Raw genomic sequence first — 21067 nt, 5'->3', positions numbered from 1 at the left:
CCTTAACGTCCACTCTCTCTGCCTGAGCGGCAGGGGTCATTCCCTGAAATTTCCTAAAGGTTTGTTTCCCAGTCCACTGAGAAAAGGCTCTGATGTAGTCCCCGTATGGTGGCAGGGGTGGGCGAATGGAGTGGGTAGAGAATGGACACAAAGACATCTCAGTGTCAAAATATAAGACAATGGAGGTTTGTCTGGTCTGGAGCAGGGGAGGGTGGCAGCAGCGAGCGTTATAAATTTGGGGGAGGTCTGAGAGTTTACAATGCAGGGCATGTCCGGGGCTACCATATCCGGAAAACGAGGTAGCGGAATATAGAGGTCTTTCTCTCAGTGCACCTTCTGAAAGACGTAACCATCAAACGCCAGACGGTTGCCATGGGAACCAGCGGGGGAGGGCGGTGTGTCCGGCCAGAATTCTTGATGCGCTTAGAATGTTTCTTCTTCCGGTCCTCGGTTCTTCACAACCACCGCCCCTCTCCACCGTCCCCCGCCCATTCTGTGGGCTCTCATTCTCTTCCCCTTTTCATTCTCTCCTTCCCTGTTCTAGGCCGCCATCTTGGACCATGCGTCAAGATGGCGCCCCCCAGTCCCAGAGGCAGAGCCCAGGAGCGCCGGGGAGCCTGCGCGCGCACGTGCTCGGGCGCGGAAGGGTGGGGGCCATGATGTCAAGACGTTGCCCCGCCCCCGGTGGTCGCTCCGCCCCCGGCCCCACTCCGCCTTCCTCTCACCGGGCGAACCCGGAAGTGGAGGAGGAGGTGCGGCGGTGGTGGCAGAGCGGGCAGGCTCTGGCGGAACCGTACCAGGCAGCGTGTCTGGGGTTGGGGGCGAGGGGGCGGGGCTGAGCGGCCTGGGCATCCTGGCCTGGACGGGGCGGGGGAGGCCATGGCCTCGGCAGAGTTGCAGGGGAAATACCAGAAGCTGGCTCAGGAGTATTCGAAGGTACCCGTCGTATGCGGGGAGTAGGGGGTCCCCGGCCCTGCGGCCTCGGGTTGCCTTGGCAGCGACTTGTCCGGACACAGGGGGACGGCGGAGGGGGGAACGTGAGCGCGCCCCTTCTCTCTCCTCCGCCTCTTCTGTCCACCATTACCGTGCCTTCACCTGCAGCTCTCAGGAGATGGGGCCGGGCGGTGTCTGGGTCCGTGTGCGTTTCTGCGGGAAGGAGCAGGAGTTTGATTCTTCCTTCTCACTGAACTAGCGGGCTTGGACTGGGATGTCAGAAATCCTGGTTTCCGCCTCTGGTGCTGGTCGGGAGGGGACGGGGAAAGGTGAGGACCATCCCTCTACGGCTGCTTCCTCAATTTTCCCAGCCCAGCAATGGGAAGGATCAAGTTTTCTCCTTTCCCACAGGGATGATATGAGGATAAAGAGATTTATCTGCCCCCAGTCAAGTCAGGAGTGTAAATAGAGTCATACGTGTAAACTGCTTCACCAGAGATGGGTGGTTATGAATGGGTTCAGTGCTTTGGCAAGATGTTGTCTGAAAATGAGTTTGAAAGCTTGAGTGCTAGGGCTGTGTCCTTTTATCTCTCTGTTTCTTGGATCACCTGGACTGGGGAAGAGCACCCAGCAGGTGCTCAATACATGTTGAATTAAGCAAAGTAGGGACCTGTCCCTTTGTTGTATTTATGGCATCAGTATTTTAAACGATGGAACCCTTTTCTCGGAGAAGGGTGGTGCTGCTTTAATGGGTAGGGTGGTTCTGCCTCAAGAATATTCTAATGAAGTACTGAAAGCAGAATCTTACAGTTTTGGAAATTGATTCATTAGTCATTAAACTTCGTTTTCAATGATCTTGGTATTCATGGGAGCAACTGGAAGACTTAGTCCCTTTTTTACAGTTTGGAGAAACTGAGACACATTTTAAAATTTCATGTAACAAATATGCAGCAGGGCAAAATGAAATATTCTTTGAAAAATAAAACCTGTGCCTAAACATACACACGTAAGTCTTTTGACCGTCAAATGGGAGCCTTTTGGGATGCTACACTTATTCCATGGGTGCTACCATTGGCAAAACTTCTTGTGTTTCCATTTGAATTTGCCTTAAGGGCCTGTGGCATGATGTTAGTGATGGCAAGTTTTTATCCTTTGAAGGAATATTTTTTTGTTTGAAAGGGCCAGAACTTATTTGGAACAAATCCATGTGATGAAGTGTGGTGGGTGGAGGATGACAGTACTCAAACTTGGCTCTACTATTTTTGGGTGAAAATGTTTCATGAGTATAAAGTAAGGGGACTGATTTTCTCTTCTGGAGAGTAAACAAGCTCACAAGGCAATTCCAAATGGCAGAAGAGTTTCCAGAAATATTTTGCACAGTGGTTGCATTGCTGAAATAATTGTATAGCCTCCCAGAAGTAATAAAAACTTTGAAAGATTTTATTATTTTGGATTTGTAAGCTCTTTTGTTGAGCAGACAATTAGTGCCACCTGTGAACAATGTGCCGGGCCCTGTTGAGTGAGGCAGAGTTCCACCTTAAGGAGAACCCTTTAATAGAATGTTCAACTGTTGTACATAATTATGATACAGGATGACAAGTGTTAGCTCAGTGGGAGCACAGAAGAAATGGCGGGTAAGGGTAGAAGTTACTTAGATTGGGGAGTAGGGAATAGGGAGGAAGGGATGGATGGTAGTACTCCAGGCAAAGGAGACAGTCTCTGTTTGCTGACATGAAGGCATGTTCAGATACACGACAGAGAGTGGTGAAATATGGTTGGAGGGATAATTTGGACCCGATCATGAAGGGTTGTGGTTGTCAAAAAGTTTGAACTTTGAGTAATGGAGAGACGTTAAAGGTTTTCGAACAGGAGAGTGACATTGCTTTTGGAAAGAAAACTGGTAGCTGTGTGGAGGATGGACTGAAATGGGGAAAGATTGGTGAAAAGAAGACCAGACTATAGGCTCTTTGAATAATTTGCGGAGTGTAACGTAGGATTAAATAAAGTTTTGTGGCTGTTGAGATGGAGAGGGGGGCTTAGATTTAGGAATTATGGTTAAAAAATATGGTTTAGTTTACCTCTTTTTTGTGTGCCTGCTTTACACATAGCAGCAACCTTATGAAGGATATAAAGGTGTCGAGGTAGTCATCCTTGTGTCTCATTCATTCTGTGGGACGTGATGAGTGAGGGAAGACTGAGAGTTGACCCTGAAGGTGACCCATGGACTGCTCTGAGGGAACACCACTGCCACTGGCAGAGGAAGGTGGGCAGAAAGGTGAGCCAGTTTGGAGCGAAGTTTAGGTGCAATCATAGTATTTATGGTTGGAAGGTACATTGAAGCTATCTTATTCACATAGTAGCTTGAGATGATGTTGGGGTAATTGCTGAAAATTTCTAGTGGAGAGGGACTGGCTGAAAGTCAGGACAAAGGCCAAAGCTTTTGTAATAATTCCCATAAAGACAATAGTTCCTATAAAGACAATAGTTGAACTTTGAGAGTTAATCACTTTAGGTAGATTCTTTGGGGAACACCTGTGGGAAGGATGTGACAGTAGGAGGAAATGCTGAGGAGACTATAGGAGGTCTGCCAGACTTCAGGTTATCTCCCATATTGGGCCAGACCATTTTTCATCCTTTTAATTGCAGTGTGATGGAAATTTCAGAATGTGAGAACACGGATTGGTCAAAAGATTTCATGTGCTTTTTATTGCCTGTCAGTTCTAGTGCCAAGCAATTTCTAGATAAGATCTATGCTATCGATACCTTCAGCCCTGTGCCTATGGAAGGGGGTATTCTACCTTTTTGATAGACTCCCCGGTGCAGAAATTGTGGGCTGATGTTGAAATCCAGTTACATCTTTCTTTTTCCTTATTTAGGATACAAAGAAAAACGATTTCCTTTTAGTATGTAGAAGGAGGCCTGCAAATCAAGAGAGCAGCAAGCATGATCCCTAAACCAAGGACATTTGCAGAATCTTCTCATTCTTACTTAATGCAGATCTTGGCCTGTGTTCCGGGAGGGGCCCATTTCTTCCTTTGTAACTTCTATCATCATCTTTTTTCCCCCTGAGAAGGAAAAAAGCAGTATGAGGAGCTCCCATTAAAGAGACTGAGAGTTTCGTTAGATAAAAGGTGAACCATGGAGGCCGAAGCAGGTGAGAATTTCTGAGGTGGACAGGTTGCTGAAACAGTGCTATGGAAAGGTCAGTAAAAGTGGAGATTAAGACCCTCTGGTTTGGGCAATTAGGCGATCACTGGAGGCTTTAAACATTTCTGGTTTAACAGAGTTTGGGGGAGGCGAATGGTATGTAGAGGCTGGTTTTCAGAGGTCTATGAAGTTAATAGGTAATAGACAGAGGCTGCCCCTTTGAGACGTGAGGGAAAGTTAATCAAGCCCTCATTTTTCAAAGACTATTTCTTACTTGGTGTTTCTTCCACGGCCTGCTCTGCTTCTGATGCTCTGGTATATCTCATTCTGGAGATGAGGCTGAGAGCATGCAGTCCTGGCTCATTTGATTTCAGCCTGCTTTCTCTGAATCGGCTTCTGCACTCTTGCCTGGCGCCATGTTAACGTGTAGGCAAGTTTGAAGTTCTGATCTTTCCAGTGTTTGTGTTACTCTGGGTTCTCAAAGTGTAGACCCTGGATCAGCGTCATCAGTGGCTGGGAATGGGTTAGAAATACAAATTCTTAGGTCTACCCAGGACTTACTGAATCTGAAACTGGTGGTCAGACCCAGCAGTCTGTGTTGTAACAAACCTCTCCAGTCGTTTGGATGCATACCAGAATCATTGCTCAGGAAATGGTATCAGTATAGTAGCTTTTGCTCAGATGATCTTTTTAAAGCTCTTTTCAAGGCAATAAAAGCCAATGGGGGGACTTCCCTGATGGTCCAGTGAGTAAGACTCCCCGCTCCCAATGCAGGTGGCCCGGGTTCGATCCCTGGCCAGGGAACTAGATCCCACATGCTGCAACTAAAGATCCCGAGTGCCGCAAGGAAGATCCTGCACGCGGCAACGAAGATCCCATGTGCCACAACTAAGACCTGGCACAGCCAAGTAAATAAATAAATAGTAAAAAAAAAACCCTACAGTAATCAAAACAACGTGATACTGGCAAAAAAAAAAAGCCAATGGGAAAGGTAAACATCCATTATTTCTCTAACAGTTGACTTTGCAATTGATGCTTCTTTAATTACAAAGGAGATTGCCTTTTGAAACTTTTTAGACTTATACTCTTAGAGATGCTCATTTTGGGAAAGGATCAGTCTCGATTTGGTGTGTTTGCGTTCCAGATAGCAGGGCTTGGCTGAACCTGATTGATCGCCCTCTCTTGTGAGAGAAAGACTCTGGGGCTGGATTGGATTAAAATGGAGTATCAGCTTTTTTCTTCCCTGATGTGTAGGGTTCACTACTAAAGGTGGATTGGAAAACGGTCTGTGTTCAGTGCTATCCAATGGAACTTTCAGGAGAATGAGAACGTTCTGCATATTTGCTGTCCAGTAGGGTGACCACTAGCATGTGGGGCTATTGAGTACTTGAGATGTGGCTAGCTGAGCTGAGGAAATGAATTTTGGATTTTATTTACGTAATTTAAGTTTAAATAGGCACATGTGGATATGGCTACCCTGTTGAGCTGTGCTAGCTTAGCCCCTAGATCATCACAAACGTAAGTGTCTATGTGACTCGCCTGAAGACCTGTTAAACTGCAGATCCTTCCTCAGTAGGTCTGGGGTGGGGCCTGAGATTCTGCTCCTAGGTGATGCTGCTGCAGCTGTCTGCAGACCATACTTTGAATAGCAAGGCTTTAGAAAGACAAGGGGTGTCCTACTCTCCGTCTTCAATTCAGCTGAATTTCCAACCAGTCCCTGGTGAGGCAGCTAGATTACAGGATTGGGAGTGGGGGTTTCATCCTAATGAATTTCCTCGCATGAGAGCAGGAGCTAGAGAAAGGGTCTCGTTTGAGGGCAGCTCTGAAAAAAGGTTTTCCTCCCAACTCAGTGACAAAATGACCCCAGCCATTAGTACATAGTATGTAGCCTTCAGTTACTTTATCCTTTTCCACAGTGAGGAGCAAGTTAGTAGGCAGAGAGAAAGACTAAGTGGTATTCCAGCACTGTAGAATACCTAAAATGTTAGAACTGGGAGTGTTTTTAAGGATCGTCCAGGCCAGAGATGCTGAAGCTGTGGTTTGCAGATGACTCAGGTGTGCTGAAATCAGGGTTTTGGTGAGGCTTAGGGATGGGCTTCAGGTTATCTGTTGCATACATTACTTTGTAATGGAGAAAAGCTATACATCTAAAGATTTGTTTTATAGGGTCATAAAACGTGTATAAATGTCAGAATGTCCACTGTATGGAAACAGTTATGTAAGAGTGATTCTAACACAGAAGATTCTAGCTATCTCTTACAGTTGTTTAATGTGTTGCATTTAAACACCTTTTATTTACAGCACTTAATTTGATTAATTAACTAAAAATTTATTGAGTGCCTTCTCTATCCATAGCATTGATCTTTCATTGTATGCAGGAGATACAAGGAAGTATATTGTAGTCTCTATTGTGAAGGACAGTTTAATTGGCAGATGGGACTTGAGTATAGAAATCATACATAAATTAGTAAACATAAAATGTACTGCTTTAAAAAGTAAAATTAAAACTGAACAGTTTAAATAAGAGATGTCTTGTTACTAGCAAGTGCCCAGGGAACTGAGGGCAAGGTCACTGTGGACCATAGGGGCACTATAGAGAATGGTTAGGGAAAATTTATGGAAGAAGTAGGACCAGAGTAGGAAGTAGGCTCTAGAAGAACAGTTGGAGTTTGGTTGGTAAAAATGAGAAAAGGCTGTGTTTTCAGAGTAAAGGTAAAGCTAATCAAAAGATTACAACACAATGAAAAATGAGGTTTGAAAAGGACTAAGGGTTTCTGAGTTGGGATTCAGAGGACCATTTCTCTACTGAATGGAACAAAAGTACATGGCACAGCTACTAGAAATAGGCTATGTCACCTTCTGGAGAATTTTTCTGTCCTTCTGGAGAATTTTTCTGTCCTAGTGGAGACTTCAGGCAATTGTTTCTCAGTTACATCCACATCCACTGGAGTCTCCACACTAGTCTCCTAGAGGCATTAGTGACCATTGGTAACTTTCTGAAACAAACACTGCATTTGCCTCCCACTGTGGTGAGTGCTGGTGAGGAGAAAGATAAGATTCTAAAAGACCAGACTGGTCACAGCAGCATCTGCATTTGACAAGATGCTGGTCAGTAATGCAGAGATGTGGCAGTAGTGATGCTGAAATGCAGGAAGATGCCAAATGCCAAGTGCAGGTAACAAGGCAGTGGAGTAGGCCAAGCTTATCCTTTTCTACCTACCAAACAATAGAAAGGGATTTTCGATAAATACTTCTAAAAGCTGCATTTTCTGTTGAATGTTTCCATTGAAACTGTGTTTGAATTGTTACCAATTTAGCAAACAATATTTTCCAAAGGAAAATCGAAATCATTTTTCATTATAATCAGATTAAGTTCCAAACAGCAGTAATTTGAAAACTTTAATTTTGCTTTTATGACACAATAGGCTGTTCAGTTTGCTTTATGTAGCTTATAAGTGTGCCTTAAAAATTAAAGGTGAGGTTTTTTTATTTGTTTGAAAACTGATGTAGTTCTGGTCCTACAGAAAATTGTCAGTTTAGCAGATTTCAAGCTTCATCCCTAGTCCTTGAGGCAGTCATTAGGACCTTCTAAATACCACACAAAGAAGATCAGAGAGCAAAGTTAGAACAGGGGTATGAAATGAAACCTAAAGACTGAAGTAGTATCGCTGTCCTTTGGCTATATGGATTTGAAAGTATTTCTTGAATTCTCTTACCTAGGTAGCACATTATCCAAGAATATGTTGATATTGCTTAAAAGGTAAAATACTACACAATGGAAGTCAACATTAAAGTGGGATTTATTTCTCTCTTCTGAACTTCTAGAGCGGAGTGTAAAGAGCCTAATAGCAAATATTTTAGGCTTGGGGCCATATGGTTTCTGTTGCATCTACTCATCTCTAATGTCATTGTCACACAAAAACAATCATAGATAATTCATAAATATTCAAATATTCGTACTCTTCTGGCATAGAAAAAAGTCATTTCTGTTCTCAGGAGACAGATGTGAGCTATGCAGAACTAGAAGTAGATTTTTTTTTTAAGCTCATAGATAAAATTCTCCCATTCATTTAGTTTCTCAGAGAAGAACCTGGTCTATCATGGTCTCTGTACTGAGTCCTCAGAAAATTAGTCTGTAACCCTTTTGCTTCAGCTACACTGGGCTGGTATATTTATACTCACATGCTCTGTGTTGTGCTTGCTGATAACTACAGAAGGTTTATCTTTCAAAACCCTGCTGGTGGTGGTGATACAGATGTATACCTAAGTAGAAATTCATCAAGCTGTATAATTTCTGTTTTGTATATTTTATTTAAAATAAAGTTAGACCTCAATTTAAAAAAAAAAAAAACTGTGAAAGAAGCCCAAGTCCTACCCCTTCAAAGGCTTCTGTCACCTCTCCAGCCCACTACTTTTCTCATTTATATGTAGCTTTATAAAATAGTAGCCAATATTGTCTAATGACATTATGCCTGGAGTCAAAACTGCTGCTGTCTGAATCTCAGCATTGCCACTGAACTTCTCTGTACCTTGGTTTCATCTGTAAAATGGCGATAATTATAGCACCTATTTCATAGGGTTGTGAGGATTAATGAGGTAGTGTATGTAAAGTATTTAGGACAGTGCCTGGTATGTAACGGAGCATTCAAATGCTAGCTGCTATTATTATCAATTTCTAAACTGAGCTTCTTAGTTGCTTTTGTACACTGCTTCCACTGATGCCTGATTAAAAGTCCTCCATTCCTGAGGCTATTGCGGGCGATGATATTTGCATGACTAATATTAGGCACAGTGTACTGCTGGGTATGTTGACGCCCTATATTTTGATTTTCTGTTGAATTCTTATTCCATAATCAGTCCAGTTGTATGTATTTTACAGATGAATGGTGTGTCAGAGTTTCAAGGAAAATGACATACTCAGTACCCTATTATCTATTGTATTAGTTTTTATTTAGGGAGGTGATTGGTTTCATAGAAAGAACCATGTACGGGAAGTCGAGAGACCTGGCTTTTAGTCTCAATTTTGCATTGATTAGTTTTATGTCATTGGGCAGCTCAGCCTCTGTGTCCTTATTTGTAAAATGGCAGACTGATGATCTCTACTATTCTCTTCCGGGCTAATATTCTTGTTCTCATATATATGTGAGCAGATAGTTACTCAGCGTACTGATTCCTGTAAAGTTATGGTAAGTGATTTCCTTGCTATAAGTGATTGCTTTATATTAAAAATTAATTATTACCTCCTCTGTTTTCAGCTTCGGGCTCAGAATCAGGTCTTGAAAAAAGGTGTCGTGGATGAACAAGCAAATTCTGCTGCTTTAAAGGTAGGCTACAGGGTATTTTGTGTTGTGAGGGTTAGGTTAGTGTTTGGTGAAGCTCACAGCAGGGAATTCAGCTCAGTTTTCTGGGTTAAATTCCCAACTCTGACAGTGACTCACTAGGAATAGGGGAGGGTAATAGAGTTTTTTTGTGTTTAACTTTCCTACTTGCTTAGGTATGAATGTGATGTGCTTTGACTTCCTTAGCTAGAAATTACAAAAATGTATTATTGGACTGTGTGTAATGCATTTCTCTCATATCTTGCTTCTCTCATAGCTAAATTCATCAGGATTAATGGGGCTTCTTCTCTGGCTTCATCTGATAGCACTCTGTGGGTCTGTGTCATATTCATGTTTATATGCCAAGCATTCAGCCGATGGTTGTCCCCTACTAAATGGATTTGAAAGTGTGAATCATTTAGTCCATCAATCTTGCTTTGAGGTCGAGCTGTTTAATAGTAATAACCTGTGTTAATGAGGACTGTTTGAGTGATACATCTTACCATCAGCACCTTTAACTGAGAGGAGAAATATGGTGGGAGTTGCAGGAATATGTTTCTACCTCATTTTAGTAGGCATATAATAAGTACTGCTTAGTGATATTTTTAATTGGAAAAATTAATTCGAGGATATGGATTCCTTCTTGGCCAAGCTTCAGTTAATACTGCCTACTTCATTCTTTCGCTCTCTCCCTTGCTTCCTCTTTAGAGAAAAGGGCTTAAGATTCCCTTTACTCTTCTCTCTTTCTGGAGTAGGCCCCAACCAGTGACATATCCTGAGAATTTCCACTCAGGTCTCCAAGACCCAGAGATACGTCCTTTCACGTGGCTGGTGTTGGATCCTCCACTAGAGAAATCTGTGTCTTGAGGGCACTACCTCCTCAGGTGCTGTTCCACAGACTCAGGGCTGAGATAGTTCAGAGCATCTTACCCATACTTCCAAAGCTCTCTGCGCCCAAGCTGAGACGATTAAAAATAAGCTTTAAAGTCAGGATATGTTAGCCAAGTTATTATTTTGCCTAAATCACTGAAGAAATGATTATTATCTCTCCTCATGATGTTTAAAACCTATTACTGGGGAAGGTATTTCCTAGCTCGTCTTAGTAGCCCACTCTGGTGTTTGACACCCTCCTGTTGCTGGTTGTGTTCAATTAACCCTGTGATAATGGCCATGGTGGCAATAGCAGGCTCTATTTATTGAGCACCCACTGTGTGTCAGGCATTACGCTAACACATTACATCCATTATCTCAGTTTTCACAACAGCTCTGTGAGGGCAGACGCCACTATTATCGTCCTCATTGCAGAAACTAGGGTTTACAGAGAGATTGGGATGGATGTCTTCTGAAATTACTGATTGGTTAATGGAGTTGGAACATTAGTCAACTAGTGATTAACTAATTATAAGGATGTAAAGAAATTACTTTATGTTTTACTATTCATCACAGTGGTCATTAAAATTATAGTGAGAATGACAGTTTGCCAGTTTGCTCAATGGGAATGTTAGGATGTCTCTGTTAGAGTAGGCATTTGATTATATTGGGTTTGTCTCTTCAATGAGTTGTTAGGTACAGTAAGCATTCATTGATTTGAATTTCTATAATTTGAAATATATAGTAATTTGGACATGGGCTGAGCCTAAGTTTACCATTGAACTTCAAGTAAAAATTAAGGACTTACTAAACAAACAACAGAAAAGGAAAATGTTTTTCTCTTTAATGAACACATATTCTATCCCTCTAGCTGTGCCCTCAACATGCAAATAATGTCAATAGATGGCAGACACCAGCCTCTGGTTTTTAGGTTGCTGTTTCAATATCCTTAAATCCCCTATTCATTAAAACTTGACCTCTTAGCTTTATAGTGGTTTTTCAATGAAAGTAATAAAAGCACAGATCTTTCAATATATGGTAGTATATGGCCATCTGTGTTTGATTACCAGTGAACACAAAGTTGTCAGAACGTTGTAAGGAAAATATAGTTAGAATAATTTTTTTTTTTTTTTTTTTTTTTGCCACGCCGCGTGGCATATGGGATCTTAATTCCGCAACCAGGGATTGAACCCATGCCCCCTGGAAGCACAGAGTCTTAACCACTGGACCGCCAGGGAAGCCCCAGAATAATATTTTTTTTAAAAAATAGAGTGAAACTAAATATTTCTCTTGTTTCCCATTTTCTTACCCTTACCATGGTATAAACAGTACAGAATGGTCAGTAGAAGATGTGTTGTTTAGATTTTGTTGCTATTTTCATTTTAAGACATCTGAAACTATTCTTGTGGTAGGATAATATTGATTTTTATCTTTGACAAATCAGAATAATTTAAAGTGTATTAAAAAGACTTCATTTTGACTGACTTAAATTCAAGGAGGATTTATAGGAAATAGTGAATACAAATATATTTCTTCCATTCTTGCTTACTAAAGGGCATCATCAGGAGTCTGAGGTTCTCTTTAAACTTTCAAGTTTATAAAATTGTAGCCTCAGACTTTGCGTCTCCTCACTGCCAGACACAAGTATAAGAACATTACATAACAACACATAGTTATGGGTATTTTACTCTAAGTCGATGACTGTTACTTCAGTATATATACTCCTTTAGTTTTATTTTTAAATATGCTTGGTTTGGCCAGAAAATGATTTTGCCACAAAACAGACCTAAAAACATAGGAACTGTAATGATAAACATACAACTTGAATTCCTTAAAGCAAGAGGTTTTGATTATATTTTGGTGAAAGAAAAAAATTTTTTTTTCCATTATTTTTAAATGTTAAGGCTAAATTACAAGGAATGGTCTCTTTTCACTTTGATGTAGGAACAACTGAAAATGAAGGATCAATCACTGAGAAAACTACAGCAGGAAATGGATAGTTTGACATTCCGAAATCTGCAGCTTGCCAAGAGAGTAGAGCTACTTCAAGATGAGCTGGCTCTAAGTGAACCCCGAGGCAAGAAAAACAAGGTAGGTCAAGTAAAAGCAAGTTAGTGTGACCTTGTCATTAGGTACAGACATCTCCAGGCCATCCTGGTTTTAACAGAAGACCTCACCTCCAAATACTCTAAAGTTCCATTATTACACCTGGATATTGGGTTAAGAAAGCAGACATTTATTATTAATATATACCAGTATTAGAGGCATTTTCATATGGAAGTGAGTTTTCAAGAATTTATTAGGAGCCAACATGCACATGGTTGATTTAGTGACTGAGAAAAGTGAAGGGAGTATCTCATATTGGTCAAAATTATGGATATTTTTTAGTTACACTGAGTTGCCATTAACCCAAGGTAGGGCAGATAGAATGAGAAACATTGTCAAAGTGTAGCTGCTGTCTGTGAAAGTAGCAGTTGAAGTGCTCATACATTAGGCTTGTAAGTTTGTTGCAGATGTATTTTCTTTGGGTGTTTATTCTTAGGAGTTCAATTTGGTATTATTGTCCTGAGATGTAAATATGATTTTTTCCCTTCTGGTTTTATGTCGTGAGGTGAGATTCTGATTACTCTAAGATGGATGATCCAGTACTTTTGATCAATCTGTGATTTAGAAGTTGCTTCTTTTTTAAGGGCAGGAGCTAGTGATTGAGTCTTTAAAAGTCTTGCATGTTTGTAGAACAGCACCCCACAACTGTGTGGATTGAGGCAATAATAATAGAATGGTTGGAGGGAAGAAGGCCCGCAGTAACTCTGAAGCAGCATGGTGTGGAGGGAAGAGTGCTGGCTTTGGAGTTGAGCCCAGGCTTGAATTCTTTGTCTGCCATTTATAGTTCTATGACTTTAGGCAATTTTTTTAGCCTTGCAACCTCAGTTGTGGGGAAGATACTCTCAGGTTTGTTGTCAGGATTAAATGGGATCATGTAAAAGTACCCAGGACTGTATTTGCCATATGATGGGCAGTTGACATAATTATGTGTTAGTACATTTCCATATGCATTTCCCCTACATGGAAGAATTCTCTAGAGTGGTAATTTTCAAATAAATGGGGAAGAGAGAGGGCAAAACAGATATGTATTAGAATCACTTGGGAAACTGTCAAAAGACACATGCTCTGGAAATTCTGAAAGACCCTTGGGGAGGGAATAGCCATCTGTATTTCAAACATGCTCCCCAGGTTAGTGAGATTCTCTCCCAGGGCTGTTTTAGCAGAGATTTGGGTATAATTACTTCTGAATTAATTTTAATAAGAGCTTTCCACATTTGGAAGCACTAAGGACCCAGAATATGTCATTCAACAGTGTTCCTTGTGTGCACATACCTCTTGTGTTCGCATTTAATGTTTATTTGTTTGTCTGTTTGTTACATAGCTGCTCCATTTTCAAAGGGCTTTCTAATCACTGGTTCACATTGGATCAGTAAATGACTTCATTTTAAGTGAGGAGTGAAGCACAAGAAAGGCAGAGGAGGGTGGTGACTGATGTCTGAACAGTTCATTGTTAGGCTGCCCCTTGAATAGTCTCACTTCTGTGTGTATTCCATGAAAACAGATGTTCATTATTGGCTTTTAAATAGTGCTGTTCTATGTAGAAAAAGTTAATATTAGGCAAAAGGCAAGTATTTTTCATAATCTTTGAGCTTTTTCCTTCTGTTTATTTATAATAGCTTTATCTTATGTTTTTTAAATTAGAAATTTATGTGAACTTCTGTATAAATGTGTTTTTGTGAATGCTGTTAATTTCTTAAAGGAGTTTTAACAACTCAGACTCATGGAATTGGTAAAACTGTCATTTCCCAAACCAAAAGATCAATTGAAATGATATTTATTAGCATATTTGTATTGCTAGCTTTCTGGGTCTGCTCTGTCTTCCAAAAGAACTACTCCTGAATTCATCTGCAAAGAATAGTGAGCCTTATCTGTTATTTTCTCTCTCTTTTTTAAGCTTTCCTGCTCATTGCAATATTTGCAGTTCCAACTTGTGTCACATAGGAAAAGTTAAATGATGGACTGTATACCTTTTGCAGGATTGTTTGAGAATGGTGAACACGTAGAAGAGACAAGCTACTAAGGTGATAGAGAATCTGTGTACCTTAGGATGTTTCTCTAAAGGATGAAAGTTATGTGGACATAACTTATTCTTTCCATCAGAAAAGTGGAGAATCTTCTTCTCAGTTGAGTCAAGAGCAGAAGAGTGTCTTTGATGAAGACCTGCAAAAGAAGATAGAAGAGAATGAACGGTTGCACATACAAGTGAGAAAATCTTTCTGTTTTTCCATATGAATTTAAAAATGGATTGTATGATCTGCAATGTGGAAAAACCAGTGCAACATAGAGTGCTTTGTGTATGGGTGGGTGTTTTAATGTTTCCTGTGGTCCTTAGGTACATACGTCACTGTCATTCATTCATTTCTTAGATCTCATTCATGTTTTAATACGGATGTGTGCTTTGAATATACACTTGTTCAGAGTACAGCAGAATAACTTCATAAGTTAACAATAAAGAAGTATACTGGGCACTCTTCATTTTATATAGGAGGTGGTTGGATGGATCATTTAGATGGGGGCTTATCAATAAGTAGGGTTTGCTTTTTAATTTATGATAGCTTAGTTGGTTTTTATCTGTTTCCCTGTTAGTCTGTAAGGTCTCATTAGTGTATAGACCATGTCGGTTTTGTCTGCCCAGCCTCAGGACAGGGCCTCACTCATGGCAGGCCCTCAAATATTTGTGGAATGTTGAGTAATCAGTGTCTGCTCCAAACCATTCAGCATATTTTAAGAGTCATAGGGTAGTGTATTCAACTATGCCTCCTGATTTTTTGTGTGAAATGGTGAGCATAGTCAAACAGTGGAAAATAAATATGCATTCTCAGTCTTTGAAAATGTTTACAAAATGAACTTTTGACTTCATGAATTTTCTGTTAAGTATTCATAATTCTTAATTACTACTGGCTTCTCATTAAGGAAAGGAGCCTTACCTGCTTCAGGAGTAACACCTGTTTGATTTTTGATTATTTAATTGCAGAAGTCAGCCTAACAGAAAAGTTATACCCTGGTCAGTTGAGTTTTCTGTGTGCCAGAAATGGTTTAAAATAGAAATCCATGAGCCTGGGAGGAAGGAGGTACAGGCTTTGGAGTCAGTCTGTGACTGTGAGACATTTGACAAGTTAGGTCATCCCTTGAAGCTTCTGTTTCCCCATCTGTAAAGGAGGGATTACAAGTACACCACCTCTGACCTGCCCTGAGGCTCCACCGAGCTCATGCCTGCGTGGTTTTGCACAGTGAGCATATGGAACCTTATGGAAGTTGCTCAATGATTAGTCGCTGCAGTTGTTTTCTCTTCATTTGTATATATTGGGATGTTGTGAGAAGACACCATGATCTTTTCTTTTCAGTTTTTTGAAGCTGATGAGCAGCACAAGCACGTGGAAGCAGAGCTAAGGAGTCGGCTGGCCACTCTGGAGATGGAAGCGGCCCAGCACCAAGCTGTGGTCGATGGCCTGACCCGGAAGTACATGGAAACCATCGAGAAGCTGCAGAACGACAAGGCTAAACTAGAGGTAAGGCCCGCCATTGGTGAGAGCATGTGAAAAAATAGTCCAGGCTTTTGGAAATCATCCACCTGCTTTATAGAACAAAAGTTAGCCGTTCAAGGCAGGACTGCTGCCTGCAGCGTCTCCGCAGCGAGCTCACATCTGTGGCCTGAGCCCTCTGCTCTTTTTATTTTTTTGACAGACCGATATGCATATAATTTTGGTTAGTTATATTTGTCACACCACATTTCTAGCAAATTGAACACAATTTCAAGTAAATAGCTATATAAAATTTATAGGGGAAAACCAGAAAATAAAAAAAAGGGTAGAAAAATTTTTTCTCTACCTGCAGGATTTCAAAATGGAAAGCCAAACAATATAGTTTGGCATAGTTTATTTTTTTAAATTTTTTATTTTTTAAAATTTTATTGGAGTGTAGTTGATTTACAGTGTTGTGTTAGTTTCAGGTATACAGAAAACTGATTCAGTTACACATACACATGTATTCATTCTTTTTCAGATTTTTTTCCCATATAGGTTTATTACAGAATATTGAGTAGAGTTCCCTGTGCTTTTTTTTCCTTCTAAAATTCAGGTAAAATCTCAGACTCTAGAAAAGGAGGCCAAGGAATGTCGACTTCGGACAGAAGAATGGTATGTGGAAACGTGAATTCCAAGGGGCCCTGAAGTGAGAATCAGAAGACCCGAGTTTTGGTGTAGTAGCTCCTCTGTCTTAATTTTCTCACATTTGCAATGAGACAGGAGTAGATTGTCTCCACGGTCCTTTTCAGTTTTGTTATCTGTGGGACCTTATGAATTCTTCGTAGAGTGGCCTGTGCGTTAGTCCTCAGCCTGCAGATGTTTTGGACTGTGGCAGATGGCATTCTGGGGCTCCAGTACTGAGGACTGGGTCCTTTCTGTTTTAGACTACTCTAAAGAGAAGGCCTTCTCATTAGTCAGGAAAACTGACTAATGATCATGGTGTCAACCTTTTAATTTTAAATAATTTTAAATAAAATGAGGTTATGCAATCTATTGATAATTTGGAGATATTTACATTTTAAAATATTACTTATCTCTAGGTAGTAAGAGCATGCACCAACATTTATTTGATAAATGACATATTTTAGGTTTTAATAAGATCAATCAAGTGCATTTTTTCAGTTTAGTTGCATTGAACATGCATGGTGTATCTATGGTCTTAATTGAATCAAAACCCAAAATGATCAGATTTTCAGCTCAAGAGAAAAAAAAACGCTTTAATACTTTAAAAACGTTTACCATAATACTTGGACAAATATTTATGTGTTGGAAAGAGAAAATTTATGAGTTTGAAATGGCTCTAAGATTATTTTGAGCTTGGGGAGATAAACTTAAAATTGTATAAGATATTGGGACTGTGATAAATTCTTTGAAACTTCCAGTCATTCAACAGGAGTCTCAGGAGCTTTAGAATCAAGGCTTAGTATTTTTCTTATCTTCATTTGTTTTTTTTAACAACTCTCTACTACCAAGGGTATCCTAGATGTCAGGTACCATCCTCTGAAAGCCTGGTACCAGCTGTTGAGGTAACAAGCAAATCATGACCTACTGTCTATTGATAATGTGGTTTTGTATTTTTTCTTTCAGTCAGTTACAGTTAAAGAATCTTCATGAAGATTTGTCAAGTAGATTAGAGGAATCCTTATCAATCATCAATGAAAAAGTACCTTTTAATGATACAAGTAGGTATTATGTACAGTTTTCCATTATTTGCAACTCTGAACCTCTTTATGATAGCCAACTAATTAAAATAATTTGTAATCTATTTGGCAGAAAATCTCTTTGGCCTAACAGAGGGTTGCTTTCTTTTTGTCCTTTTGATCAGCTTTGGCCTTCATGTTTCATAGGGAGATTTTAATTTGTCACATAACTATTCTGAAGCTAGGCTTCTTGGAAAAAGCCCAAAGCCACACTTTTTAATTGCATGTATTTAACATATCCCAAGGTGAAAACCAACCTTCACATAAAGTACCTGAATATTTGTACAAGAAAATTTGATCATGGTGGGCGGCAAGGTGGGAGAGGAGTAGCGGGATGGGTGGGAGGTGAATCTTCTTAGCCTGGTATCTCCTGCCCTTTGGACAATCCCCAGAGATAGTTAGGGAGTTGACTTGGGTAAGCCCTGCTTCCTGCTCATCCTGGGAATGGTCTGGTAATTTACACAGCCAAGAGCAAGAAAAAGAAGTTAAAAAAAGAAAACTCAACTTACATATATAACAGATGCCAAATTTGTAACCTTTAGACAGGTATTAAATCTAAACCTTGAAGACAAAGAAAACAATTGTTTTGATCTGGAAACTTAAATTTAAATTAGTACACATTTCCTTTTTTACAATTATATCATTGAAATTAATTTTTGACTTCTTCTCAATTTTTCTTAGGGAAGACCTAAAAAAAGAGGGAAGAAAAGACACCAAAGAAAAATAGTAGTTTGCTCTAACACTGAAATCAGCATATGTCATTATTATATCAAAAACCTAAATTCATCTGAAAACAACACCTGTTACTGCTTTCTACATTAATGTAAATAGCACCAGCATACTTTGATCCACTAGACTTAAAACCTTGGCATTTCATTTTCCCCTTATTCCTTAGTCATCAGGTTCTAATCATTTCCTTCTGAGTCTCTTTGGGTTTATCCTTTCTTTTCCAGTACTAGTTGTCACCCTATTTTAGGTTCTTACCATGTCACAAGTAGGTTACTATTTTTAGTTCCGAAATATTTAGAGATTATTTACTGAAAGTCTAAATGGGTGGGGAGCACAGGATATGCAAAAACGTATAAGACAAAAATCTCTACCTACCCTCAAGGAATTTATAGTCCAGTAGGGAAGAAATAAGGTAGAGAAATATCTAAAATATAAGCTAAGCTATTCCATGAAGAACCTCTTGGGGTTTCAGAGTAAGGATGATTACTACTGGTGGGGTTGTTTGGGGAAGCCTTTTGGAAGAAGTGTGCTTTGAGTTGGGCCAGGATGCAAAAGTAGGTTTTATTGGTAAGAGAGGTGAGGGAGAATGAGCCAGGGAATTGCATGGAGTGTGGTTATATAGGATAAAGGTGCTGTCAGGGTCTGACAGCAGTAATTAGTTAAGTATGACTGGAGGCCAGAGTGGGTGGGATGTGGAGGCCAATGATGGGTAAGTTCTGAAAGGGAGGGTGGGGCTGGACCCTCAAGTTCTGGGCAAAGGGCTTGGGGGGACTTAATTTGCAAGTCAGTAGGTTGTTGCAGAAGCTTTTGGAAATGTCTTGGTGAAATTTGTGCACTCACAAAGTTCATCTGGCAACAGAGTGCAGACTACCCTGGAATGGGAGAAGGGGGCTGATGCTGTTGTGATGATAGTCCTGGTGTGCTGTGTTGGGGGCTGGAGCCTGAGTTGTCAGGGAGATGCAGGGAGGCAAGGGAGCAACAGGAGGCAGTGTGGTGGAATGATGTGGTGCAGCTGACAGAAATCAAAGAGGCAGACGGGGAGCAGGTTTATGGGAAAGATGTTGACGGTAACTTTGTTGTGGCTTAATATTCTAACAGATTGGTGTGCATCTCTTTCCCTACTGATGTGTACATTTGTGAATAAAAGCCTAGATCTGGGGAGAGAAACTGATGCACCAACTGATTGACCCAACTGGGATGGATGAGCCCCCCTATTGGGAGTGGTGGGAATGAGGGGTACATAGTACAAAGAGGCCTGTGCAGAGTGCACTGCAGTGATCAGGAAGGGAAGGGGCTGAGGGGGAGAGAAGCTGGGAAATGGGGTGAGCATTTATTATTTCTCAGTTAAGCTCTTTTTTCGTAAATGTAAAATGACTTAATGAACAGCCATTTTTGTTTTGTAGAATATAGTCAGTATAATGCTCTGAACGTTCCAGTCCACAATAGGAGACATCAGGTAAAGATGAAGTTTTTATTTTCAGTGATGTGTGTGTCAAACTTTTCAGAAACACCAATTAGTTGTTTGGGCCTCTGTTTAGTGCACCAAACCATTGCGTTTAACTTTTACTTTCTTTCCTCATACATTCTTAAAAATTGTGAAACTCGCTGTTTTTTGAATTTGTAAATAATATAGATTTTTGCTGTCTCTTGTCCGATAACATTAGAACTGAATTGTGGGATGCACTGATTTTTGAGTCATACCTTTCTTTTAGGTTTTGCACTTAAACAGTCTAGGTTAAGTGGAGAGGTATATTTACCAAAGCTGGCGGCTTTCTATTGTAATTTACTTAGACGGTAGTATTAAAATCTAAGTGGGAGCAAATGAATTTAAATTAAGGAATAATTATACTAGAATTCAAATGTTTCTCCAAAAGCAGACTTAATAAAGTTGTTTGGGAGTAATAACTTGATAGTTGACTTTAACTGTATCCTTTTCATTTTAAAGCTGAAGATGCGGGATATCGCTGGGCAGGCCCTGGCTTTTGTTCAAGATCTCGTCAAGGGTCTTCTGAACTTTCACACCTATACAGAACAGAGGATTCAGATTTTTCCTGTTGATTCTGCCATTGACACTATATCTCCATTGAATCAGAAGGTACATTTAACTCAGGATACCTTTTGTTTGCCCTGAACAAACGTGGAGACTTGTTACTAATTATCAGACCACTTGTGTGCCTCTGCCAAGTACTGTGGAGGACATGGGAAAAGCTACAAATCGTAGTCTTTACCCTTAAGGTAAAATATGGCAAACGTGGGGATTCTTAAGAAACGAAATAGTAAGGGAGTTGTTAAAGACCTTAGTGTGAGTGAGTGGTTGGGCAGTAAGTGATATGAGGTCATCAAGGAGGGGAGATTGCTGTCGGTGGTAGTGTCTGGAAAGGTTCTTTGGTGATTTAACTGGACTTTGAAAAATGAGCATGATTTGCATGGGAGGAGTGAAGCGGGGTGGGTACTTTTTCACCGCAGGGGAGGGAAAGACATGAGCAAAACCATGGAGTAGGAAACCATAGGGAATATGCACGTAGTCACATACCACCACTTTTGCCATATTGTACTGGTAACACAGACTGGCCCTGACACAGTGTGTGAGGGTGGGTGTTACTCAGAGCCAAGAATAGCAGGAGGTGGGGATTATTGGGGCCATCTTGAAGGGAGGAAATTAGGGGGCTTGTAATAGATGAACTCTAAGTGCCCCATACTGTGGTGTCTGAAGTGAGTCATGCCACTCTCTACTTACCTG

General features: G+C 40.5%; 1 protein-coding gene across 3 annotated transcripts in view; it reads left to right on the top strand.

Annotated features, from left to right (window-relative positions):
* Positions 1-641: 641 nt before the first annotated feature.
* The window catches only part of PPP1R21 (protein phosphatase 1 regulatory subunit 21), a 60956-nt gene continuing 40530 nt past the window's right edge, over positions 642-21067 (top strand). Inside the window, exons 1-9 of one of the 3 annotated variants that reach the window (XM_033419116.2) lie at positions 642-752; positions 9336-9404; positions 12213-12359; positions 14475-14576; positions 15719-15883; positions 16452-16510; positions 17486-17580; positions 19731-19783; positions 20273-20422. In XM_033419116.2, coding sequence (XP_033275007.2) covers positions 657-752; positions 9336-9404; positions 12213-12359; positions 14475-14576; positions 15719-15883; positions 16452-16510; positions 17486-17580; positions 19731-19783; positions 20273-20422 — 936 coding nt within the window. In that variant the 5' untranslated portion in view covers positions 642-656. Of the gene's footprint in view, positions 937-4854; positions 5072-9335; positions 9405-12212; positions 12360-14474; positions 14577-15718; positions 15884-16451; positions 16511-17485; positions 17581-19730; positions 19784-20272; positions 20423-21067 lie in introns of those variants that run through there. The other 2 variants (XM_004264968.4, XM_033419117.2) reach the window with 2 other exon arrangements.

The sequence above is a fragment of the Orcinus orca genome, chromosome 13 (assembly GCF_937001465.1).
Source record: "Orcinus orca chromosome 13, mOrcOrc1.1, whole genome shotgun sequence".
NCBI lineage: Eukaryota > Metazoa > Chordata > Mammalia > Artiodactyla > Delphinidae > Orcinus > Orcinus orca.
The sequence above is the reverse complement of the archived record's forward strand: the minus strand, read 5'-3'. Positions and strand labels throughout refer to the sequence as shown.